This window comes from Octopus bimaculoides, chromosome 5, assembly GCF_046866305.1.
Source record: "Octopus bimaculoides isolate indiv1 chromosome 5, ASM4686630v1, whole genome shotgun sequence".
NCBI lineage: Eukaryota > Metazoa > Mollusca > Cephalopoda > Octopoda > Octopodidae > Octopus > Octopus bimaculoides.
The window spans coordinates 87,601,537-87,629,323 of record NC_142932.1 but is presented as its reverse complement, the minus strand read 5'-3'; the positions used below and the strand labels follow the sequence as shown (position 1 = coordinate 87,629,323).

The 27,787-nt window shown below is 37.9% G+C and overlaps 2 protein-coding genes across 2 annotated transcripts in view; both read left to right on the top strand.

The window, feature by feature from the left end:
• The window catches only part of LOC106870313 (uncharacterized), a 47,978-nt gene extending 45,189 nt beyond the window's left edge, over positions 1-2,789 (top strand). Inside the window, exon 14 of the mRNA XM_089352535.1 lies at positions 2,326-2,789. The gene's annotated coding sequence lies outside the window, so the exon portion shown is untranslated. The remainder of the gene's footprint in view (positions 1-2,325) is intronic.
• A 17,863-nt stretch (positions 2,790-20,652) lies between these two features.
• The window catches only part of LOC106876057 (uncharacterized), a 19,850-nt gene continuing 12,715 nt past the window's right edge, over positions 20,653-27,787 (top strand). Inside the window, exon 1 of the mRNA XM_014924458.3 lies at positions 20,653-21,502. Coding sequence (XP_014779944.1) covers positions 21,452-21,502 — 51 coding nt within the window. The 5' untranslated portion in view covers positions 20,653-21,451. The remainder of the gene's footprint in view (positions 21,503-27,787) is intronic.

Below are 27,787 nucleotides of genomic sequence, written 5' to 3'. Positions count from 1 at the left end.
AGCAGGAATACTAAGCCAGAAGGGAAGCAGAAAAGAAGACGTTTGCCAATGTCTTACAAGACAGTATGCCAGGGGAAAATGGAGTGTTGTTGGAGAGAAGTGTATTTACATTGACGATGATTCTCTTGCAGTTAGTGACTCTGCAAAGATAGAGGCTTGGAAGTGCCACTATGAAAGGCTACTAAATGTAGAGAATGCATGGGAGGAGGAGTGTCTGCCTAATGTGGATCCAACAGAAGGACCAGCAATCTGAATAGACAGTGACATGGTAGCTAAAGCCATGGAGGATATGAAGATCAGCAAAGACCTTGGCCCATCAGGGATCACCACTGAGATGCTTAAAAAATCTGGCAGTGTGGATTATGCTCTAGTCACCCATAGTGTAAATCGGGTGGTTCATGAAAGAGCCATACCCAATGACTGGTGTAGCAGCACAATAGTCAACTGCTACAAAGGTAAAGATGACAATTAGATAGAAATAATTAGAGGGGTATCAAATTGCTGGATCAGGTGATGAAAGTTATGGAGAGGATCGTAGCTCAACTAATTAGGAGGAGAGTTAGTCTAGATGAGATGCAGTTTGGTTTTGTGCCAGGGAGAAGCATCACTCATGCTATATTTCTGGTAGGGCAACTGCAAGAGAAATACATAGCCAAAGATAAACCTCTATACTTGTCTTTTGCTGAGATGGAGAAAGCCTTCAACAAGGTTCCCCACTCCTTTATCTGATGATCAATGTGGAAGGCAGGGATAGAGGAGTGGTTGGTGAGAGTTGTACAAGCCATGTACATGGATGCTGTCAATAAGGGTTGGCAACGAGTATAGTGATGAATTCAGGGAACAAGTAGAGGTTCACCTAGGGTAGATCCTCAGCCTCCTCTTGTTCATAATAGTCCCCCACGTAATATCAGAGGAATTTAAGATAGGCTGCCCCTAGGAGCTCCTCTATGTTGATGACCTTGTTCTTATAGCCAAATCATTTCCATAACTAAAGAAATTTCAGGTGTGGAAGCAAGGTATAGAATCAAGGAGCCTTAGAGTTAATCTAGCAAAAATGAAAGTCTTAGTAAGTAGGAAAGCAGATAAATCACAAAGCCCTTTAGGTAGATGGCCCTGCTAGATCTGTTGAAAAGGCGTAGGTAGAAACTCCATAGGATGTACCCAATGTTAGCTATGGACACATAAGAGGTGCAGCAATATCAGAGGAAGGTTAACAGTGAAAATAGATTTTGTGTGGAATGTGCACAGATCAATAAACTCTAAAAATGTACAGAAAATAGATTCCATCAAATGGCAGGGCAAACACTTATAAATAGTATATAGCTTCCGTTATCTGGGTGACCAAGTCAGCAGTGGAGGTGGGTGCACTGAGAATATAGCTGCTAGAATAAGAATAGACTGGGTAGAGTTCAGAGAGCTCCTACCTGTGTTGGTAACAAAGGGCCTCTCCCTCTGTGTTAAAAGAAGACTGTATGATGCTTATGTGCAAACAGCCATACTACATGGCAGTGAAACACAGGCTGTGACTCCTGAGGACATGTGTGGGCTTGAAAGAAATGAATGTAGTATGCTTTGGTGAATGCACAATGTCAGTATGCATGTACAACAGAGTGGTGTAAGTTGGGAGTAAGAGGCATCAGATCTGATGTGCAAGAGAGACGAATGCACTGCTATGGTTATGTGCTGCGTATGGATGATGGGAGCCGATGTAAAGAAGTGCCTGTTTCTAAATGTGGAGGAAACCTATGGATGGAGTTGACCCAAGAAGACATGGCATGAGGTGGTGAAGCATGATCTTCAAACATTGGGCCTCACGGTGGCAATAATAAGTGATGGAGACCTTTGGTGATATGCCATGTTTGAGAAGACCTCTAAAGCCAAGTAATATGATATTCATGATCGATCTTTGTGTCACGTAACTAGCACATGTGCCAGTGACACATTAAAAGTACTTATTACACCCTTGGAGTGGTTGGCATTATGAAGGGCATCCAACTGTAAAAACCATGCTAAATAAGACTGGAACATGGTGCAGCTCTCTGGTTTACCAGTTTCATTTAAACTGTCTGACCCATACTGGCTTGGAATGCAGGCGCTAAATGATGATGATTATCTTTATACCTTATTTCAACTTTGTTATTTTGTAATCAGCATTCTTAGAAAAAGAGAACATTGTCTTATCTTATTCATTTTCCGTTACTATTTTTTAAAAAATTTCTCTATTGATGTAGTTTCTTTGTTATATTTATTAAAACCTAAGGTTCATTTCTTTCATATTATTGTTAATCTCGTTGCAATTATTTCTTCTTCTTGTATCTTTTGCAGGAAGGGAATTAGGACTTAAACAAATTGAGCTGGAAATTATTAAGGTTGACAATCCCTACAACACTATTGAACAGAGCTTCCAGATGCTCTACAAATGGTATAATTCTTGTGCTAAACATAATTTATTCAATATACTCAGAGAAGCTCTTCAAGTAATGGAATGCTTTGATGCCCTCGAATGCCTATGAAAGTTATTTTCTATGTAAATGTTGTTGTTTAGTCCCAGGTCAGAGATTTATGATCAAATGCATTCCAGCCATAACCACCCTAACTTTATTCTTAATGTAGAGGAGCCAGTAACACATTGTCTAGCGTATTCTTCTTTAAGGTAATAAGGTATGTATTGTGTTCAACTTGGCTACTACTTCTAGCAGATTTATCTATCACAAAGAAATCCCTTTACTGGTTTGTCTCCGTTGTTGTTAGAGATTAACTTTTGAAATAAAGATAAACTTTGAACTGTTCATTTGTTTTTGTTGTTGTTGCTGTTGTATGTGAAAGCACCTCCCTAAACACTTCTATTGTTATAAAAACAAGTTTTAATATTATCCGATCCGGTTTATTCATAGTTATCTCCCTTCATTTGTAGCTTAGAGTAGAAAGTTTACTCTCTCTCTCTCTCTCTCTCTCTCTCTATATATATATATATATATATATATATATCGATATCTTTTCTCTTAATATATCATATAGCGATAGTATTTCTACATAATATATGATATAGAGATAGTATTTCTATATAGTATATATCTAGGGATATCTCACTTTGTCTTGTGGTTTAGGCCAGGACTTTCCAAAATGGGGGTGGTTGCCCAAGAATTCAGGGGATTTTAAATTCAATTAAGAATTATTTCAATTTTATCTTTTAACTTTGGGATTAATACTTACTGGTTTCTGCAGTTTTTTTTCTGAAAGAATGAAACTTTGTGATTATACACTTAAAAATAAATCCCAAAATTTAAAAAGGGGCTTACAATCATGCGGTAGGGAGTTTGATTCGTGGACCAGATTGTGCGTTGTGTTCTTGAGCAAGACACTTTACTTCACATTGCTCCAGTTCACTCAGCTATAGAAATGAGTTGTGATGTCTCTTGGATAACATTTGTGGCAAGAAGAGGGCAGGCTGGTATGCATGGGCGACTGCTGGTCTTCCACAAACAAACTTTGCCTGGACTTGTGCCTAGGAAGGTAACTTTTGAGGTGCAATTACATGGTCATTCATAACTAAAGGTAGTGAGTCTTTACTGATTGTGAAGAATCCTCAGTGACCCCCTTCTTTTCAAATAACTTCAGAAATGAACCCTTTTTTCCAACAATACTTCATATTACTTTTCGCATTTTAATTTGCAACTAAATTTTCAAAATTTTTACTCGAATGAGATTGTAATAAGAAAAAAAAAAAACTTCCGAGAAGGACTTCCTTTGGCAATAAAATTATGTGAGAGGAAACTCTTCTGCAAAATTAAGTGAAACAAGATGGGAAGACTTGTTATTGTAGTTTTTTTGTGATAGGAATGAACAAATCGGTTTTGGAATTAGACGAAAAATCTTTATTCAGAAATTGATAAGGAATTACTTTTAAAAATTTTTAGTATTAAAACAAATAATTTTGTATCAAACGTTATATAAAAGTAATGACACCAGAAGGTTCTTCCATGCAATTAACATAAAAATGAGATTCAACTTTTTTCGCACAAGTGAACTAAAGGCTTAAAGGAAATTATTGAAAAGGGCCCAATTATGAAAAAGGTGTTTGGAAGGATCACTCAGTCCTTTTGCTCCCCTATTACCTACACCAATGACTCCAAGAACATGTCAATTGTTAGATGGAAATTATGTTTCAAAAAGTAACCAATTATTTCAGAGAAATAGACCTGGGAGGGTATGACTGTATGGGAGTAAATAATAAAGGTGCAGCAGTTCTGACAGGGAGGGCAATTAGGATTCCAGTTAAATCTGTAAGGTAAAAATCGTATTTCTTTCATTCATTTCATGATTTCTGCAGATCTGAATGCAGTGTTACAAAACGCAGTAAAAGTAATTGAATTCATTAAAAGCCATGCATTTAATAGTTGCCACTTTCTTAGCAAAATGGAATCAAATTTCATCAAAGTTTTATTGAGAACAAATGTGATTGCTCTCAAATGGATGAGCTTTGGATCAATTGTTAGAATTAGAAAAAGAAAAATGAAGTCAAAGTATTCTTGTTGGGACAAAATTCAGATTTGTCTAATTTATTTCGCATTATCAAAATTATTCTAAGTCGGCGAGCTGGCAGAAATGTTAGCACGCTGGGCGAAATGCTTAGCGGTATTTCGTCTCTGTGAGTTTGTCGGTTACGCGTCGCACATGTGTTCGTGGTGAAAATTGCTGGTTATTAGTGTTATTATTCATAATAACTACTCTTTTATTAACTGCAGTTTCTGTTAAAATTCTAACTGTTGGAGTTTTTATTTGAAAACACTAAGTGCTTGTAGAAAGCACACGTTTATTCATTCCCCCGTTGGGGTGAAGAATGTCGTCTAGCGAGAGGCCTAACATTGGCACAGAAATGTCTAGTGAGACGAAAAAATGTTTGTTGTCTGGCGAGGAGCCAACTACAAGTGAAAAACCAGTGGATCCCCCCGAAAAAGGAATTTGTAATTCCCCCATTACCAAAGCGCACAGCAGGATGTATGAAATATTTGGAGACGTGTCGGAAAGCTTGTCAGAGCTTTCACAAGAAGATTTCCCGACTTTGTCAGAAAGTATTGTGACCAAAAGGATTATCGATGCACCTAGCATCCAGACTGAGCAGGCGAGAAAGGAAAAAAAAGTTTTGCGTTGGCAGCTGGGAGTCGAACCCGGCAGCTGTCGACGAAAAAGTCAGACTACATGAAATATAGAAAAATAATGGAAGTGAACGATAGCGTGGTTCAAATACAACCACCGGAGCAATTTATGCTAGACAAAAAACAGAAAACAATAATATTTAAAACTTATTGTTTACAAAAAAGAAAAATCGAAAGATTTACAGAAGAGAAGATTGAAAAGTGTTTGAAGGAAATATGGAGCGACGTAGTGTATGTGACAAGAGGCAAGAAGTTTGGTACAGTGGAAGGAAATGGCACAAAAGCATTCCGTAGAGACCCTGAAAACGGAAGACGTGGCACTCATCCCCACCTATATGGGGATGAGAACGTCCAGAATTAATATAACAAGGGTCCCACCGGATGTGGATCCTATGTGCGTGGTGGAGGCAGTCCTAGTCAAAGAGGAAGAAAAAATTACCCTTCTCCAGGCTGCTGTTATCGAAAACGCTAACTGGACTGGTCAATCAGTTAGTCTCATTATCCAAGCTGACCCAAAAATAATTGAAGCAATTCCCGAGACAATTCAGATAGGGGAGGAGAACCTGGTGGTGTTTGTTGAGGGTCGAAAACCCTGGTGTTTTTTGTGCGGTCAATTAGGCCACATTCGAAGGAACTCCAAGGAAAACGAGGAAGAGGAGAAAGAGGAAGAAGAAGAAAAAGAAAAAGATGAGAAGAAAACAACAAACAAAAGAAAAATACAATCAGCAGCTCAACCGAGAGTGGCGACTACTACAGTACAACGACCAAAAAAGACTGCAAGAAGAGAAAAAGAGGAGAAAGGTATAATAGCCGTATACAGTAAAGAGACTGAACTAATGAGAGACATTCAATTAAGACTGCAAAAAAAAAAAATAGATAACCTTTCGGAGAAATACAACAATTATGACGTGTATGAAGTCTCAAATAACACTCATAGAATTTTACAAAACAAACACCGTAAGTCAGTATTGTAGTAACGCCGTGCGCATGCGTAGTCTCACGCATGCGTGGAATTAAACAAGCAAGCTTTCCCGCTTAATTCTATCTCTTTCTCGGTCGGCCGGCCATGAGCATGAACGTGTCAAGCAGTGTCTCCAACATTCCAACCTGGAGACAGTCTCTTTACGTGTTTAGCTGTCTCTCCATCTTTCGGACTTACGCTCGACAGCTCGCTTACATCTACATAACAACGTCCCAACAACTATGCTCACACACACAGAAGCTGTAACAACTGTCAACAAGAGCTAAAGATGTATATATTTACCACCTGAATAAATGTTGTTTAAGTTGATAGTCTGGAGTTCAGCGTTCCGTTTATATCTTAATTTTATATAGGAAAGTCAGGTATACATCTAATGGTGTATAACCAACTTTCCTATACTGGTGACCCCCGACGTGATTCGAACACGCAGCCCGCTGAGCTGCAATAACCCACTTTCTATAAAGTGGTGACCCCCGACGAAGAAAAACGCAGCATGGACTCTGGACTACCAACTTATAACTGGTGAACCCGACTAAAGAACAAATACGGCCATAGAGACTGAACTACTAACCAGCATCATCGTCATGACCAACACGATTCTACGATTACTACGCCACCAACACCTCCAACCATAGTCAACACGACTTACTACGTATTACCAACATCAACAAGCGCGTTTTTTTTATCTCGTCTCTGTTAGTGTGGTCGTTTCCACTCACGATAAACAGACAAGAATTACAGCCTGCGATATTTCCTATTGTGTACTCAAAAAACTTGGTATAAAACTCTCACGTGTACTGACTTTCTAACTGCTGTGATATCTCACATACATATAGACGGCCTGTTTTTTTATTATGTTCTTATATGTCGCATTCACACTCTCACATACACATACATCTTTTATGCCACACTAAATAACTCTTGTTATTCATTTCATACGGTTGTCTTTTCTATCATCTCATTACTGGTATTTACGAAATCTATGTTACCGTAGTATAACATAATTACTTGTATATCATCTTTGATATATATTTCGGTGTTCGACCGTGTGACACGTTTAAATAAAAGGAGTCCTCTGTTTTTTCCATTCGTCACCATTTCTCCTTTTTGAGTTCGCACGGTCGTTCTTTCATCTTGGGTTAAGAAAATTTTTCTTCGAGGTTTTCGCTAATGGTTGTACAGAGATTTGTCTGTCGATCGTCTGTAAAAGCGCACCTCTTCAAACACCATCACCGAGTGACCTTTTCGCCACCAGCTTCGTTCAACCAAGATTACCACCGTGACGACAACAATTACTACTACCAACTAACTACAAGCATTCCCCCCGACGTCGCCAAGTTTCAACAGGACATTCTATCTCCTTGTGGGACTCTTGTACGAACTGGATTTTTTCTCTACAGACACTTTCACTTGTTCTGTGTTTTCACTCATACACACACTTGTGCACTCATATATTTTCTTTCCTTTCAGTAAAAACAAACACTCAGACTTTCACATTCCGTGATTCCAGTTCCTGGACAGTAGTCATCACGATTTGTTTTCTCATTGTCTCATTTGTTTTTTACTAGGTGGCATTTACTGCCCATATTGCATGTTTTTCTTTCATTCCTTCACTTTGTACATTGCATGCATGTATCACACGAGTGTACATTTCATTTCTTTAATTTTTCTTTGTGTGTGTTTTGTGCTACATCTTGTGGGTGGTTTTCAGTGGCCATCCTGCCTCAGGCGTTCTAACAGATTTCATATTATTGTGCGTTTTCGCACTGGCAAGGGAGCCCTGTAGTAACGCCGTGCGCATGCGTAGTCTCACGCATGCGTGGAATTAAACAAGCAAGCTTTCCCGCTTAATTCTATCTCTTTCTCGGTCGGCCGGCCATGAGCATGGACGTGTCAAGCAGTGTCTCCAACATTCCAACCTGGAGACAGTCTCTTTACGTGTTTAGCTGTCTCTCCATCTTTCGGACTTACGCTCGACAGCTCGCTTACATCTACATAACAACGTCCCAACAACTATGCTCACACACACAGAAGCTGTAACAACTGTCAACAAGAGCTAAAGATGTATATATTTACCACCTGAATAAATGTTGCTTAAGTTGATAGTCTGGAGTTCAGCGTTCCGTTTATATCTTAATTTTATATAGGAAAGTCAGGTATACATCTAATGATGTATAACCAACTTTCCCATAGTATCATCTATGAGACTGGACTTTAATAAGTCTATATTTAATGGACTACCAGCCTCGATAACGCGAGAAAAAGAAAAGATGGAGACCCCACCCCCACCTGATAATTCTGTAATGAGACGGGATTTTAACAAACCTATTTCCCAAGACCTGCCACCTCTGACCCTGTATCAAGAAGAGGTGGAGAGTTGCTCTCTGCTGGACAAGCCCTGATTAACAGGTAAGACATATCTGTTCACATTGGTTGTTTAAATGTTCGTGGCCTGTTGTCTAGCTGGAAGCAAGGACGCTTCCTAAATGACATCAGGTAAAGAAAATTGGATGTGATTGTTGCAACGGAAACCCGAGTAAAGGGGCCAAGAGATCTGTCTCCCCTCCTAAACGGCTACGAGAAATACGTTTCTCCGAGTCGGGCGGGAGGTGGGGGTGGGGTGTTGGTCCTACTAAAAAGAAACCGGGTAACCGAGAAAAAGTTGTTTTTTTCTGATCCAGAAGGCAGGCTGGTCGTTCTTGACCTGACATTCAGTTGTGGCAAGATAATCAGGCTAGTTGCTATTTATGCACCCAATATTATGGTCCCGCAAAGTGAATATTTTCGTGACCTGGGCAAGTTCCTGACCACGTCGCATTCTCTAGTATTGCTAGGAGACTTTAACACAATATGTGAGGCACACACAGATTGTGTTGGCTCGAACACGAACAGAAAATGTAACCCAGGCTTACGGGATCTGCTAAGTCACTTTCAGCTAGCAGACCCATATAGGTTGGAACACCCGAACACTCCACAGTGGACGTGGTCAAATAGTGACGGGTCTTCCAGAACATATCTAGATAGGATTTTAATTAGAGAAACAGATAAGTCTATAGCTAAGTGTCCACAGTTTTTTCTAGTCAGCTACAGTGACCACAAGATGGTTACTTGTAAACTGACAATAGATAAGTTACACAGTCAGGGATCTGGCTACTGGAAACTCAATACGTACCATTTGGTGATTGAGGAATACAGAAAGCGGATCAAGATGTTAATACAGAGGGCATTGACAGGTACCATCATTAATAACAAATAGTGGTACGCCCTAAAAAGAGCCATCAAATATGAGTCTATTAGGTTTAGCATAAGTTTAGCTAAGAATAGGAGATGGTATAGTTAAGGAACTAGAAGAAGCCTGGAGGACTGGCAATGCGGACCAAGTGAAGGTGAAAAGACTGGAGTTAAACCAGCATCTTGAAGCCCAACACATGGGAAGTATTGCCAGAGCTAAGTTACGTGCGATGGGAAGTGAAGGAATCAAGGCCGCTGGATGGGCCCGAGTGGTGGAAGCTCGGCAAGGAAATAGTTCCACTATACGGTCTTTGACGAACCATAATGGCGTTTTGATAAACGAACCCGAGAAAATGTGAGGCCTTTTGGAAGTACTTCGCCCAGCTGTTCGGGGGTGACGGCGGTCCTGATGGTGGGAGAGCCCTCGAGGACTTTCTTGCCGGTCTGCCGTGTCTCTCGGGGTCGGATGCGGAGTCTTGCGAAGGGCCAATCACGCCTGGGGAGGTGAAGGAGGCTTTGGCCGACTATAAAGCGGGTAGATCACCGGGATTTGATGGTCTTCCGTATGAGCTATATAAATGTATGCCAGACTTGTTCGGGCATCTAGTGGCTGACGTTTACGCGAACTGGCAGCAGAATGGGTTTATCCCCAGATCTGTGAGCCGGGGAGTGTAGAGAATTTCAGGCCCATCACTTGGACCAGCCTAAAGCTTTTGATAGGGTTGACCATCGATACGACAATCGCCGACCTTCGATGCAAAAGACATCCCTTGGCAAATATATGTAACTTTGTCCAGTGAAATTATTCACTGATATCGAAAAAGTGAAAACAAGCAATGTTAAATCTCTGAACGAGGTATTAACAGTAACTGCACGATAAAGTGAAGTATATTTGCCACTTAAATGTGGCTGACCCCGAGGGGTGGATGTTACTGTTGCTTTTAGCCCCAGGAGGACATCTCCTCCAGCTGGCTATCGACGGCGATTGTCGTACGCTGAAGAAGGGAAATAACCCTGAAACTCAGGTACGTACGTGTGTAAAATAAGTTTATAGCGTATGTAAGTGAACAATGTAACAATGAAGAAATCAGATTACTATTGGACTGAATATTTTATATCAAAATATATTTTGTGACATTTTATAACGATGCAGTTAATTGGTAGCAAGGTGATATGGAACATGTTCAAAGTGTGTATCTTACAGACCATCCAATATCGCCGGCTTTCCGCTTCTAATTCTAGTTAATAGTGACAAGTGCTTCCTTACTATCTCATTAAATTTTTATCAATTACAAGGGATTTATAACTCTCATGACGAACAAGAATATGAAAGATAAATGCAGTGATGAAATTGACTTCGATTTAACTCCGCCAAAGGAAAGAATTAAACAATAAAATCATAAATTATTGAACAAACTTTTATTGGATTCTTGATTTTCATAATGGTTAGAACAAATATCGAAAGAGCATACCGTAAATGTTGTCTTGAAATTGAAGGCAGTGTAACTCATCTGGTGAGGCACGGAAAAACAGATAAACATATTAAAAATGTTAATTCAGAAAATAAAAGTGGAAACCTGACCAACTTTTTGCAGCCTACAACTTTTTCTGTTCATATTACGAACGTAGCAGCTGTGGAGCTTAAGCTTTGTTCTTTCATTGCAGAACGTAACTTACCAGTGAGACTTATGGATCATTTACCTAGACTAATTCAGTATGCATGTCCTGATTCTAAAATAACTAAAGATATTAAATGTGTAGGAACCGAAGCCACTCAAATATATAAAAATATTTTAGGTCCTCATTAAACAGTTCAAACAGTGCAAATTTTCATTAATTGTTGAGGAAATTACTGATGTAATTACAGCTTGTTCTGTTAGCTTGATTTTATAATTGTAGCACTCAAAAAATTACTGATAGTTATTTAATTCTTTTGGAAGTTTTTCTCTGTTGAAAGGTTCTTCACCTTACATGATATTCCTTTTGAAATTTTGATAGGACTTACCGGTGACAATGCTAGTGTAATAATGGGACAGAAGGGAGGTGTGCAGGCACGGCTGAAGAATGAAGTCCCCTCTCTCTTTATTCAGGGTTGTGCTTGTCACTCTATGTATATCTGTGCATCAAAGGCATGTTCAGAATTACCTTCATATTTAGAAGAACTTGCTAGAAGCATACGTTCATTCCTTGCAAATAGCCCAAAGAGACTACAGGAATATGAAGAATTCCAGGCATTTACTCAAATAAATCCTTATCAATTATTACATATAAGTTGTACAAAGTAGCTATCTTTAGAACAAGTTGTCAAAGGAATACTAGACCAGTGACCTGCTCTAATGTTATTCGTTACTACTGCTGTTATTGAAGATAACAACAGTGCAGCTTCAAATGTGCTGAACTCATCAACAAATCCAATCACAGAGATGTATTATGTATTTTTAGCATATATTTTGCCAGATATTATTAAGCTGAACTTAGATTTCCAATCAGAAAGCTATAGAATGCACAAATTTCACAAATCTATAACATGTATTGTTAAGGGAATACTTGGCAATTTTGTTAAAAAACAAATTGTGAAAAATAAAGAGCTACATGAAATTAACACCAATGAACCATCAGTGTATCTTCCCATAACTGAAATTTACAGAGGAGCAAAATGAATGGAAAGCTTTCAGTGTAGTTCTATGCAAGTTAGAAATAACCAACCAAATTTCCTCAAAATTATATCATCACAAAAAAGGAAGAACACTACAAAAACTAATGTCAGTGTTTGGTATACAGAAAAGCAGTGTGTCTATACAATGTGTCTAATCAAAACTGGATAGCTAAGGAGTAGTAGGATCATGAGCAGGTTAACAGCAAAGGTAGCCTTTATATATGGAAGGTGCACAGGTGTTCTGATGAAAAACACCCAGGAAGTTGATTGTCTCAACTACTCAGATGAGTCCTTAGTAGTCAACAATCAATATCTTTTGTTACGTAGGTGACCTTATATGTGACATAGGTGTGTGCTTTGAAAGCATAGTAGCCAAAGTAAGTCGTCATCATCATCTTTTAACGTTCGTTTTTCATGCTGGCATGGGTTGGAGAGTTTGACAGGAGCTGGCAAACCAAAGGACTACACCCAGCTTTACTGTCTTTTTTGGTAGGGTTTTTATAACTGTATGCCCTTTCTAATGCTGAAAAATGTTGAAGATGCTATTACTCTTGGCAACATTGGACTCCTCAATTCAACTAACCCTATCACCTATCCTTGTCATTTCTCACTAGCCCCTGACACTGATTTTTCCCTTTCATTACTTCCCTAACATTATTGTCTCTATTATTCTCTTCACTACCACCCTCACACAATAAATCTGTTCCACCCATCATACTTTAACTTCCATCAACAACTTACCTAAAGTTATCAATCTTTCTCTCTTTTTTATTCACTTTTCAGTCATAGAGATTCTTTAGTTTTGAGAGTTACAAGGCAACTCCATGAAGTGGTTGGTGTTATGAAGGGCATCTAGCCTTAAAAAGTAGGCCAAAACTGAAACATTGGAGCAAGACATAGTCTTCTGATTTGCCAGATCTTGTCTAACTGTTCAACTTATAACATGGAAAATGAGCCTAAAATAGGCTAAAAAAGGACAAAGACTTTTATGGAAAAGTCAAAGTTGTCCTTACAGCAAATATTCCATATCGTCTTTCATTTCGTGTTCGAGGCGCCTATATCTACTGCGGCTTTATACACTGGAGTAGATAATAAAACTGCGATCCAGTGGTATCAGTTTTGTAGAGAAGTGTGTTCTGGGAAGATGCTTCGAGACAAAGCTCCGCTCGGTGGTCCAGGTTATGAGGTAGAAATAGATGAGAGCTTGCTCTTTAAAAGGAAGAGCCACGTAGGGAGAATAAGCCATCAAACGTGGGTTGTCGGGTGCTATGACACCACAGTGAAAAAAGGGTTCCTTCAATGTATACCTGATAGAAGCGCAGCAACACTTGAAGCCGTTATAATTGAAAATGTGTTACCGGGTACTATAGTATATACGGACAAATGGGCCAGCTATAGGAATCTACAACATCTGGGTTACATACATGGAACGGTTAACCACTCAACGAATTTCGTCGACCCTGAAACTGACGCTTGTACGAATCACATTGAGGCCTATTGGTCCCGAATTAAAAGACGGCTAAAGTATGTGACTGGATCATTGGGCAACATGAAATGGTCCCGCGTCGATGAGTCAATGTATCGAGAAATGTATGGATTTACTGCGAAGAAAAACTTAGAGAATTTCTATATATTTCTCGAACACATTGCGGAAGTTTATCCGGTACTACTAAAGCAGCACGATCCCGAGCGCGCGGTCGCTCATCGTGCGTCCGCGCTAACTAGTCATGAGTGGTCGATCCTAGCCCTGACCCTGTCCCTAACCCTAACCCTATCCCTAACCCTAACTCTATCCCTAACCCGCGTGTGCAAATGAATACGTGTTTAGGGTTAGGGTTAGGGTTGGGGTTGGGATTGACCACTCACAACTGGCTGGCGCGGACGCGCGACTGCGCGTTCGGGACCGTTCTGCTTTAGTAGTATCGTTTATCCTCCCTTAACTCCACCAGCACGGCTTCCCCGAACACACTTCTGAAAGAAAAAAAAAACTCTCTAATTTCATATTACTGCGGAAAATTACTCTGAAAGAAATCTCTGCAGAAAGGCGAGTAGATTGATTACACATTTCTTGCTTTTGAATTTGAATTTGAGATTTTTGAAAATCTTTTTTCAGAATCGGAATCTCCATAGCCTAAAACGTGGAATTCCGTAAAAAAAAAAGTGAGGGGGGGGGGAAGGTTCAGATTACATATACTCCATCTGCACCATTTTTGTCATAACCTCACTCATAACCCTAAAACCCTATAACTCATAACCCTTACCCTAACTCTAAAACTGGAACCCTAACCCTCAAACCCTAAACCCTTACTAGGGAATAATGATATAATTTAACAGGCAATAACACTCTTGACACCGGCAAAAATTATTGTTTACAAAAACAGCAGTAACTATATTCAGCTGAATAGACGTCAGTGATTGGTTGAAATTACAGAAATACGACAACTTTAACATGAAATAACTTATTAAGAATAAATTTTTGTTAAGAAGGCTAAGAGAAAAAGATGTTTTATATGACACATTCTACCAGTATCCCAAGTTTGAAAGTGTTTCGTTAAGAAAACAAGTGGTGCCCTTCAAATCAGAAAGATCCGAAAATTGCTTGAGTGAAAAAACTTGAGCTGCTTTAGGATAGCTTTTTCTAATGCATGACCACTCAGTGGCATGGTTGGAATCTCATTGGTTAGTAATAAAGTCTTACAGGCTGTATGTGGCCCATAGTGGTCATATGGACGGATGCACGACCACACGCACAGTGTTTTTTGATAGAGGGAGAAATGAAAATAGTGTATTTAAGTAGATGGAATGCAAAAAATTTAAAATAAGTAAAGTAATGTTGTAGGGAGAACCTAAAAATACTGTAAAGACAAAGAAATTTATGCACCATAAAATTGAAATACCCTGAAGTCAATTTTTAGGCAGATGTGTCAAAACCGAATTTAAACACGAGTGAACAAAAATTAAATATAACTAAATTTCTTTTCAGGGAGAGTGTATAAACACCGTAACAACAGAGATTTTTATGCACGACTAATTAAAATACATGGAAGTCATTTTGTAGACAGTGTGAATTTTCCGAGCCCTCTCCCCACCCCACCCTTTCGCAGCGCGCATTTTTTCCTTCATATTTGTTCAATATACGGTGCACTTCAACTACTACACCTTTTCCCCCGGTTTCTTGCTTTACGTGGGAGCTCTGTGCAAAATGTTATAGTGCATAACCATCCTTGACACATAAGTAATATGTGTGTAAAGTTTAGTGGAAATCAGTTGAAAACTAGAAATGCATACGTACTATACACACAAACATCCTTTGTTTTATATATATAGATAATGTACAACATTTACCTTGGAGATTAGATGACTTGAGGATGCTGACGGAAATGGGGGAGAAAGGATGAATTGAATAACTGAATCTTATTCGCTGATTTTTGCCCTTTTCGTCACGCTTTCCTCACTTTCATCTGCAGGAGTTTTCAATAAAAACCTGTCCAATCAGATCTGTTTCATCCTCCCCCACCCTCCATACAGATGTAAAGTCATAAATGACAGCGAAACAGTTTGATGAAATTTTATTTGCTAATAAGGAAATTCTAAGGTCACAACAAATTGTTTTGTAACTTAACTTTCTTTCACTTGAGAATGTAGCTTAAATTCTGCATTATTTAGAAGGATTTTTTGCATTTTGTATTAATGCAGACATGTAACTAATTTATTTATTATTAAATATAATAATATAAATTATTTACTTGTTTTTAAGTTACGAAACAATTTGTTGTGATATTAGAATTTTCTTATTGTTCTGTTGTTTATGACTTTATACACTCCTTCTTATCATTTTATATATGCATGCATATGTGTGTGTGCATATATATATATATATATATATATATATATATATATATATATCTATATATATATATTGTTGTACTTGGGGATGGTCATATTGCCAGTTTAGCCAATAAAAACACACGCACTGTATATTTGGTGTTAATTTGTTTCAGCTTTATATTACATTAATCTTAATCTTATTTCGGCCAGAGTTCTTTCGTCACACTTCTGTGACCTCATCAGTGGTCCTTTGTTTCCTTCCTTCTTATGTGTGTCTCACCTTGCTAAATATCAGCCATTTTGTATTTTGTATTCCTATTGTATGTGTCTACGCATGCGTGTCCTTCAATGTGTCTGTGTCTTTTGTAAGTGCATGTGTGTATGGGGAGTGTCTGTATCACCTATATGCTCTGTTAATACGTGTTCGTTTGTATTTGTTTTTATTTATTTATTTGTTCATGTGTGTGTTTTTTTTTTGTGTTTAATTAAATTTTGTTAACGTATGTAGTATTTAATTTCATTTGTTTATCTATGTATTGTATTATACTTTGTTCATATTATTATTGGTTTATGGGTAACATGTTGTCACATGCTGTGGTTTGTGGTTTGTTAGTGGTGTGTGTTAGTGTTCCATTCTAGTTTCCTATTCAGGCTAGGTTTCTCTTCTATTATGTGTGTAGCTTCAGTAATTTGTCTAAGTGCTGCATCACTGCTATGTGTAGATAAGATTTTAATTTCTATGTTGTTGATTGAGCCTCTATGTTCTTGCTCAGCGTGCTGGTACAGAACTGATGAGTTCTTCCCTTCCTTAAGTTCCCTCCAATGTCCGTTTGCCCGCTCCCCTATGCTCCTTGCTGTTTCGCCTACATATGTCATTGTCTTATTTCTGCATCGTCCCTCTGTACATCTTATACTATAGACCACATTTCTGGTTTTGCAGTTCGTTTGTGGGCTAAATCTACATACGATACAGTTCCTATCAGTGCAGGGGGTTCTACTGAAAGGGTATGTTCTACTGATAAGGGATTTGATAGGGTTGCCTGGCCTTTCAACAACCTTAATTCTTAGCTTAAGTTTGTCTAGGGCCCTTCTAAAGCGGTACGCCAGTTCGCCTCTAGGGGTGGTGTCGACGAACATGACGCTTTGGTACTTGTGGCTATTGTACCATGAGCTTGCCTTCCCTATTTTCTTCTTAGTTCTTTCTATGGTGTTCCATGATTTGCTCCTATAGAGTGGGCAAATCCCATTCCTATCGTTGCGTTTGATTGTTTCAAATTTCTTCATAGCTCCTTTGTATACCCTGATCCTTTCTTTATGGCTGTAACCTGAGAACTGCATGCGGTGGACGAAATGTTGTATATGTCTTTTTAATTCTGTAGGGTCGCACATGCAGGAGACATTTCGCATTACTCTGACGAGGTCTGCCATCAATATGTTGAATTTGGCATTGTCCGCAATAGCCGAGTTCCGGTGGATCAGGTATTTGGAGGCCATAGGTTTTGTATAGTGTGAATGGAGGATTCTGGTTTTATTGCTCTTAGTTTCTAGCCAGAGTTCAGTATCTAATACAGGTAATCTATGGTTAGGGTGTTTAGTAGGGTAGTCTATCGTAACTTTAATACTCTGGTGGATGGAGTTAGCTATTTGCTGGATGCTCTCCATAGTCTTAGTTTCTATTTCTATTTCAGGGGTACTCTCTTGTGGGGGTGTCTTTACCACTAAGTTGATATCATCGACATATCGAGAGTACACATTCACGAGTATGGAGTTGTGTCAGGCGTTCCTTAAGCCTTCTGTCCCACCATACCATGAAGAGATTGGCCACATCACCGGCGATACTAACACCGATGGCTGCCCCCTCGTCCTGGGCGTATAATTTGTTGTTAAATTTAAAGGTGTGGCCTTTTAGGGTGACCTTTATACTAGCTCCTAGTGCATGTGCGATCATTTTCTTTACCTGGTGGATATTAGTGGGGGTCCGTATGGCTCTGGTCCATCCACTCCATCTCTCTATAGGGGTCTTCCTAGCCATAGAGGTAATTGTGGGTGGTCTACCTCTTAGACGTCTACTAGGGCAGAAATCTCTAAGGTCGTATCTATCTAGATATACATCGTCATATATATATATATATATATATATATATATAAGGAATATAAACTACATGGTTTTTATGGATATACCTATTATTTTAAGGAAATCAATCCCCCAAAATATTAGGTATTGAACCAGTATTAGTTAGGATAATGAACAACGTGTCCCTACCATGTGAACCCTATAAAACAAAAAAAGAAAACATATACAGAACTTCTGCGCAGCATGCAGTTCTCTGGATATGATCAGAAAGATAGGGTTCGAGTATACAGGGGTGCTAGAAGGAAATTAGATAACATTATACATAATGATACCAGTGGTACCTGCCCTAGATATAGAAACAAAGACTGGAAGAGGATCCAAAGAAGTTGTGAAAGTAAGTAAACAGGGCAAACACGTGATATAAAGTTGACAAATATAAAGGAGTGATGTTTGTAGAAGCCACAGCATATGGAGAACTAGCCCGTAGATTTAGAAAAGCTCTGAAGGAAACCAAACTCAACATTAAGATTTTTGAAAAGCCAGGGAACTCCATCAGATCACAAATATGTAGGACATATCTCTTTGAGAATACCATATGCACCAATGATAACTGCATGGTATTGTAGGATTAGCCCTAGCATTAACTGTAGAACTAGAAATGTAGTTTACAGCATAAGATACATAGAAGGTACTTGTAAAAACATTTTAACATTCAGAATGACAGAATAATAGAAGCTAGAAGGCCTGATTTAGTAGTAGTAGATAAAGGGAATAGAAAGTATCAAATGATGAGGAAGTCAATATGAAAGGTATAGAGAAAATAGCTACGTACCTGTACCTAGCCACTAATTTACAGAGGCTATGGAAAGTGCAGTTAGGAACTGAATTCTGGTAAAAATGTCACAGTTGAAAAGGCACGAAAAAAAAAATCACAGGGAAAAAGTCATAGGGGTTTTGTCTGGGATCTGGGGTTTTGTCCGGATCCCATAAATTAATTGTAACTTTTTTTGGCATAGCTAACTGTAGTTATACCACTTTTTTTCCTGTGATTTTATAACCGGCCACCATAAATTAATTGTGACTTTTTTTGAGCCAAAACTGTGACTTTATTATCGGTCACCATAGGAACTATCCCTAAAAATTTGAACAGTCGGATAAAGTAAATAGGCATAAAACCTAGTTTAGTGCAGCACCAGAAACCAGTGTTATTAGGACAGCTAGAGGATACTTAGGAAGGTTCTTGGTTACTTAGGAAGCTCTAAGGTTACTTGTAGCCTGAAGTTAGGAGTTTTTTCTTTTCCAACAGACTAATTTGTTGTGTATGTGGAACAACAACAACAACAATAATAATAATAATGATTATCATTATTATTATTATTATTATTATTTCAAACTTTTGCCACAAGAGCAGCTTGGAGGAGGTGGGGATGAATCGATTACACAGGCCTCAGTGTTCAACTAGTACTTATTTTATCGGCTCCAAAAGGATGAAAGGCAAAGTCGACCTCGGCAGAATTTGAACTCAAAACGTAAAGACGGACGAAATGCTGCTAGAAAATTTTCCAGTTAACGACCAACTCGCGCTTATGTGCTAGTGTTGAGTGACTATGGTTGTCGATCTTCTTGTTTATTATTACTAATGGTAGTAACAGTAGAACATGATGACGAGTCATTTGTGGTGTTTTGAGAAAATACGAAATATGTATAGCTGGACTGTGAAGGACCGTTGATTGTGTAATTTAATTGCTTATCAATTGAGATAGTATTGAGGAGTAATCGTAAACGCTGGTCATTACTGTTGTAGTTGGACTGTATTTGGAGGACATACATATTGAATCTTCTCACGAGATTTTAATTTGTTTGAGATTGTTGAGTAACCGCTTCTCCGATAGGTTATTGAACAGTCTGAGTATTCTTTTAGCAACATAATTCACACATATAACATCCATAACAAGTTTAGTAAAGACTAAACTGTGAATTTATGTGAATGGATCTTTTCTATTGTTGCAAAACGTTGTTTCAATTATTTTCAAATTTAGTGTTCCGATTTAATTTTGTATGTTAATTATGAAAATGAAATTCATTTCCCCCCACAAATTAATAAATAAAACGTTTATAGCATTTAAAGTTTTTAAATGTTCGAGTAATTTTAGCCAATCGAAAGTCACAGATATTTTGGTGCCTGTTTCCATAGTAACGAGCGTCTGTTGAAAATTGATGAACATCTCTTATGAAAAGGGTCCTATTAAAAAAACGGATGCATACAATAACCAAAAGTTTTAGAATCGGAAATCTGTTACTGTCTACGTGTTGATACCAACAAACTTTAAGTGGTAAGAAACTCTCAAGAGAGCTGAACAGCATGTCGGGAAGAAACCCCACTCAGGCAACTGTTTCGTTCCTTAACTTCTTACACTCTAAGTAGGCCGAGCCGCATCTAGGTCGTGTCTCCTGGGTGACCTCCTACTCACTTTTTAGCTACTTGGTTATCAGATATTTGTGCATTTAAACCGCCGGCGGAGTTTCGGACCAGGACGCTCAAATCTCCCTTAAATCGCACACCTTTTCGAACGAGAAAAGGAATCATTAATTTTCAAAAAGTTTTTTCATAAAAAGACGCTGCCTCCCCATCATTTTCAAAGGCTATGGCGAAAAAAAAAAAGAATGGAAAAATCCCCGTTAAAAAGTGGGCGTCTTGATTCGAAATTCCGCCAAGAATTTTACAAATATTTTCCAGACGGTGTAGATTACGATTATATCGGAATTTAAGCTTACGTAGACAAGGGTCACTCCTGCCCCAACGAATTTGTGTTCTCGTAACGTTCAGAAAAATGGACATTTTTAATGAATTTATTTTACAAATATGCTTCAGATGGTGCAGATACTGGTTATAAAGGAATTTGTTACAAATTTTTTTTCCAAGGTTGAAGAGGGGAGTTTCTGAAAATTCTCAAAATCCGTCTTTGTTTCCTTGTAACTTTCAGAAAAATGGGTATTTTTTCATGAAATTTTCTGCAAATACCTTTCAGATCGCAATTGAATATGAAAAAGAAAAAAGAAAGAAAAATTTGATGTGCTCGCACACATACATACTGACACAAATCACAATTTTTTTTTGAAATTTCAAGTTTCATTTCGTGATGTGTGTCAGTATGTATGTATGCCAGCCCACCAGTTTTTTTTTTTTCAAATTAAATTCTGAAGCATATTTATCGAAATTTCATTTAAAAACAGTCATTTTCTGGAAGTTATGAGGAAACAAAGTCAGGAGGTGCACACTTGTATAGGTATGCTAGAATTTAATGTGAAAGAAGTTGGAAAAACGGGCAGATATTTCATGGATCACGATTTTGTTTCTTCATGTGTTTTAATGGCGTAGACTACAACTATATTGAAAAAAAAAAAAAAAAAAGAAACTTTCGAGGTCTATTCAACCATTTGCCTTCTGGAATTTGTGAAATGAATATTTTCTAATAAAATCCTGGTTAGACAAGTACTTGAACATCATCTTAGACAACATTCTGATGGGTGACACTACCAGGAAGATAAGAACCATGACACAAATGGTATACCAGGTAGGCGAAGATACCTTTTGTGTGAAGGAAATCAAAAGTAACAAGCAGATCAGCCTTAGTAGGAGGCAGTGTTAGATGGCAGGATTGAGGAGACAGCTAAAAGGTAATCCTAACGAAATCAACACAATTTTTAAAAGGATTGAAGGTGAGCGAAACCAATTTCTTTCAAACTTTGCAAGCTAAATGGCCTTCATATGAAACCTTTAAATATGAAATATCTTTTATCTGACTTTAATATTTGCTGAGGTATAACCATTTGAAATTTTCAAAGAAACGACATTTTTTTGGTTATTCAATACTTTGAGAAGTCATATCTCAGCTACAATTTGAGCTAGAAAGCTCAGTTTTTTTTTCATTTTAAAGCATTTAAATAAATCTATAACTTTTGTTTAGTTAATTTTCCCTTACAACAAAAAAAAGTTGACCTAAAATTTGACTTATCCTTTCATAGATTAAAAGATGTGGTCATTGAATTTTTTTTGAAATGTTCTCCAAATATTGCCCTACTTAGTCATAACTCACATAAAAATATTCATACTGGGATCTCAATGGGAATTGCTGTTGGCACTCCGTCACTTACGACGTCGAGGGTTCCAGTTGATCCGATCAACGGAACAACCTGCTCGTGAAATTAACGTGCAAGTGGCTGAGCACTCCACAGACACATGTACCCTTAACGTAGTTCTCGGGGATATTCAGCATGACACAGTGTGACATGGCTGACCCTCTGAATTACAGGCACAACAGAAACAGGAAGTAAGAGTGAGAGAAAGTTGTGATGAAAGAGTACAGCAGGGTTAACCACCATCCCCTGCCGGAGCCTCGTGGAGCTTTAGGTGTTTTCGCTCAATTCACACTCTCAACGCCTGGTCTGGGAATCGAAACCGCGATCCTATGACCGCAAGTCCGCTGCCCTAACTACTGGGCCATTGCGCCTCCACACTCAATGGGAATAAATATAATTAAAGTGACAAGTAATGACAAATTATCAAAACTCACTCATTAAGCAAGACAATTTGAGCTTGAAGGGGAAAACTAAGTGCTGATTATCAAAATAAGCATTTTTATTATTTCAATAATAATGTCTACTTTAATAACTACTTTTCAGCTTTGCTCTGGTCAATGGTGGCAATGCCACTGCCAACACTAAGAATCAAAAACAAATTGTTGGTATCACCCTCCTGTGCAGGTGGCACGTAATACACCATTTCGAGCGTGGCCTTTGCCAGTATGACACCCGAGCGAGATCGTTGCCAGTGCCCCTGGACTGGCCCTTGTGCAGGTGACATGTAAAATACACCATTTCGAGCGAGGCCGTTGCCAGTACCCGCCTGACTGGCCCTCGTGCCGGTGGCACGTAAAAGCACCCACTACATTCTCGGAGTGGTTGGCGTTAGGAAGGGCATCCAGCTGTAGAAACTCTGCCAAATCAGATTGGAGCCTGATGTCGCCTCCTGGTCCACCAGTCCTCACTCAAATCGTCCAACCCATGCTAGCATGGAAAGCGGACGTTAAACGACGGCGAAGATGATGATGATGATGATCCATCGCCAAAGGAGCCACTCCTGATAGCTTAACAGATGAAGTCACACGTCCTAACCTCCCACCCTTGCCTTGCTTTAAATGATTTAGGTACATGTTAGATGAAATTCTGAAATCTTTGAAATTTAATGAGATAATTTCCATGAAATTAATAATTGTGGTGCATTTTTCTTTTCTTTTTCTGTCAAAGTATATGTTTTACCTGTAGCAGTTCTGGGGTTAAATTTACAAAGGATATCTAAATAACTCATTGTTAAAACATCTGACTTTCTAGGATACTGAAATGATGATGAGGGTCCTTTAGGTTCTAGAAAGGTGAGTTTTACTTGATTAGTTTCTGGGTATGTTTCTAGGACACAGGCTAACCACCAGTCATCATCATAAATTGCTGCTACAAACCCTTTTATATCCTCAAATTGTTAGCATCTTACATGGAAATTCTAATTTTAGTATAATTATCTGTTGTAGATATCATTTTTACCTTAATTTCTGAAGGTGTGTTTGGGATAAAGCATTGCAACTTTTCTGTCTCTGGAATTGTCTTTGCATTTCTAAATCTCTCTCTCAATAGATTTTCCTCATTCTGCATTTGATCATTTGAGGAGTAGATAAAATTAATTCCAGGAATGTTTTGCTGACCATAATGATAAAGTTGTTTTGGAGTCATGATTTGTTCATTGAAAGGGCATAGTAAACTTGCCCGAGCTGCCATTTGTTTAATTGTACCTCCTAAATCATCACAAGGTCCCTAGCCATCAGAAGTAGCAAAGAAGTGCCACTCTGCATCAGTTTGGAAATCTATAGAATAGTAGTATAAATTTATAAAATGCTTACAATTTTTATATTGTGTAGCAGCACCATCTGAAAAATAGATAATTTTGTTGATATTAAAGGTTTTGCCCCTGAGAAAATCTATCAGCTTTTTTTGGAAGAGATGGACTGTTATTGTATCCTACTTCATACAGATGGATATAATAACAACATTGATGTTAGTTACATCATTGTTTTGTTTATAATAAGAGAGAAATGGATGGATAGTGGTTTGGGCATTGTTCCAATGAAATCTGTGTACAGCATCTTGCAAGATGAGTGAATAATTCTCTGAAAAATCTATGACTAAGATTTCTCCTTCACTTAAAGATTCTTTTCTTGAAGTACAAAATTTGGATTGTTCCTTTGCAATGAAATCATGTACTTTAAGTGCTTTAAGCTTTTGACAGAAAATTTCAACAAAATCGTCAATTGATTTTGATATATTTTCTAGGATTGTTCTGTCTGTTGTTTGCCATTGCTTATACTGTACTTTATTAATCATATTCACATTAAACATTTCATATAAGAATTTTCAAGCTCTTCTAGCAAAGAATTTCAATTTGAATAGTTACCCATGTAGCAGTCATTTTGTTTTGAGTTGCAAGTAATTGATTCTAAACATTGTTTATAATCAATCAAGTGAAACTTCATATCCTTGGTTAAATCAGATAGTTTCATGCCAGAAATCATTACAGTTCTATATTTAAGAGATGAGGAATTATTTACATAATTTACATCCAGGAATGCTAGCTGATTGTCTTTTTCCTTTTCCATTGTGAACCGTATGGATGACTTTATTGAGTTCACATGATCTAATAACACTTGGACATCTTCCTAGTGGGGCCAGAGTATAAGGGTGTCGTCAACATATTGCAGCCATAAGATTGGTTTTAGTGGTGTTGATCCTAAAGTCAAATTCTCAAAGTATTCCATTGGCTATTGGCTATTATCAGTGATAATGGCGAACCCATAGCTAAACCTTCTTGTTGATATATATCAGTGTCCATACTGAAGTGGTTAGTTTCTACACAGAAGGTCAACATTTCCATCAAGTTTCTTATTGGTATACTAGTGCGTTCTTTTAAATGGGTGTCTGTCACTAGTTTTTCTTGAACCACCAATAGTGCTTCACCAGTTGGGATTTTGGTGAACAGACTTATCACATCTAGACTCATCATTTGGTTGGATTCAATGGGGGTATCCTTGATCAATTCTGTAAAGTGGGTGGAATTCTTCATGTGCGATGTTGACTTTCCTGCTAATGGACTGATTATATCCACTATAGGTCTTAATGGAATACCATCCTAGTGAATTTTATTAAGACCTATAGTGAGCTGTAGAGGTTCAGCATGTCGCCGCTTCCTTGTGGATATAATCAATCCGTTTGCAGGAAAGTCAACCCTAACTCAGCAAATATTAGAGTCAGGTAAAAAAATATTTTATATTTAAGGGTTTCATATGAAGCCCATTTAGCATGCTAAGGTTGAAAGAAATTGGTTTCGGTACCTGTGTTGATTTCGCATCAAACGACCCTAAAGCAACTGAAGAAAAAAGAAATAGTCATGGCAGTTGAAAGTAGCTCAAGGTGGCTACAAGAGACTACAAGTGGAACTCTTTCATAGGTGAGGACTAGCTGAGTCCTTGCTGCCCCACTCAGGCAAAGCGTACAGGCTAAGGGGTGACACACTTGTGATCCTGAGATACCTGCTAACAACACAGCATTATAATGGAATTAGGAGAGTTTTCAAAACCTCTGAGAAGCTTCTGCAGTTTCTGTACAGGGCAAAGCATCTCCAATGTTCATTCCACCTGTATTCAAGGCATAACTACACAAATGTGTTCCCCACTCCTTCACCAGTTTTGTTTCATCGTAAGTTTCAGAAAAATGGATTTTCAATATATACACTTCAGATGATGCCAGTTCCAATTATTTTGGAATTTTCCGTGAAACATTTTTCAAAGGTGGATTATTCCCATGAGCCAGTTTGTGTCCACATAATTTTCAGAAAAATGGCTATTTTTTACGAAATTTTCTACAGGGGCAGGTGTGGCTGTGTGGTAAGTAGCTTGCCTACCAACCACATGGTTCTGGATTCAGTCCTACTGTGTGGCATCTTGGGCAAGTGTCTTCTAGTATAGCCTCGGGCTGACCAAAGCCTTGTGAGTGGATATGGTAATAGAAACTCAAAGAAGCACATCGTATATATATATATATATCAAAAAATAAGCAACACGAATTTCAAAGGTGATTGTAGTACGCACGTTTCATGCTACTTCAATTTATTTAAGTAATGCGAGCATTACCTTAAATGCAATATGAAGAGTAATCTTCAGCTGCACGAAAATGTAGAAAAAAAGACATTATAAATGTGGCAACATTTCAAATCCAAGTGGGAGAGAGAATACTTATGTATTCTTCCTCACATTTGGATTTTTACGTATTCTCTCTCCCACTTGGATTTGAAATGTTGCCACATTTATAATATGTCTTTTTTTCTACATTTTCGTGCAGCTGAAGATTGCTCTTCATATTGCATTTAAGGTAATGCTCGCATTACTTAAATAAATTGAAGTAGCATGAAACGTGCGTACTGCAATCACCTTTGAAATCCATGTTACTTATTTTTTGATTTTAATCACCCATCCTTTTGGGATGCGATATTCGGGTGCCTACGCATAAGTACCATATTCAAGCCTTGAATATATATATATATATATATATATATATATAATATAAATAATATATATATGCATATATACATACATATATGTACATATTTACATATATGTGTATATACATATGCATATATGGGTACAGGATGTCATAAAACATAAATAACATGAAATACGAAAACATGGAATACAATCTTCTTTTTGTGAACGACGAAAGAAACAAATGGAAAACAAGGCAAGTAACATAAAGAACGACCCTTCATCAGTTGTCGGCTGTTGATCTACTCCATCTTTTGAGCAATTACGACAAGATTTGTCTTCGAGAAAACAGTTGCTCCTGCAAAGCAAAATAAAATTTGGGATTTGCAGAGGGTCAAAGTTGGTAACAAAAATCAGGACAGCAGAAACAAACAGTAAGGACTGCTAAGCTATAACGAGGTGAGGTGGCGAATGCGGGAGGAACAAACTTTGACAGGAGAAAAGATAGGAGAGGAGACAGACAAGAATGCGTCTGATCTATGTGGTAGATCAAAAGGAATGACACTCAAGTAGGAAAAGAAAGATGGCTGATGGTCATGTGTGAGCGATGAGAGTAAAGGAGGAAGAATGAGAAAGAGAGAGGGACATAGAGAGTAGTGAAGGGGAGAGGAAAAGAATTAGAGAAAGGATGAGAGAGAAAAAACAAAAGGGGGAGAAGGGAAGATAAAAAGAATTAGAGAAAAGAAGAGAGAGGAAACAAAAGGGAAAGACAGTACAAGATAGGGTCGCATCAGAATTATTAAGATATTTATATATATATATATATATATATATATATATATATATATATATGAGTGTATATGTTTGTGTGTCTGTGTTTGTCCCCCCACCATCGCTTGACTACTGATGTTGATGTATTTACATCCCCATAACTTAGCGGTTTGGCAAATGCGATGACAGAATAAGTACTAGGCTTATAAAGAATAAGTTGTAGGGTCGATTTGTTTGACTGAAGGCGGTGCTCCAGCATGGCTGCAGTTAGATAACTGAAACAAGCAAAAGAATAAAGATACCTTTCAGATGTTCTAGATTATGATTATATAATAATTTAATATGCAAACAAAAAAATAAAAGAAGAAAATTGTGGGTGCACACACATACAACTGACACTTATCACTTATATCTACAAAATGAAACTTAAAATTTTGGAAAAATTGCTATGAGTTTGTCAGTGTGTATTTGTGTGTGCCTACCAATTTTTTTTGAAGGTTCAGTTGG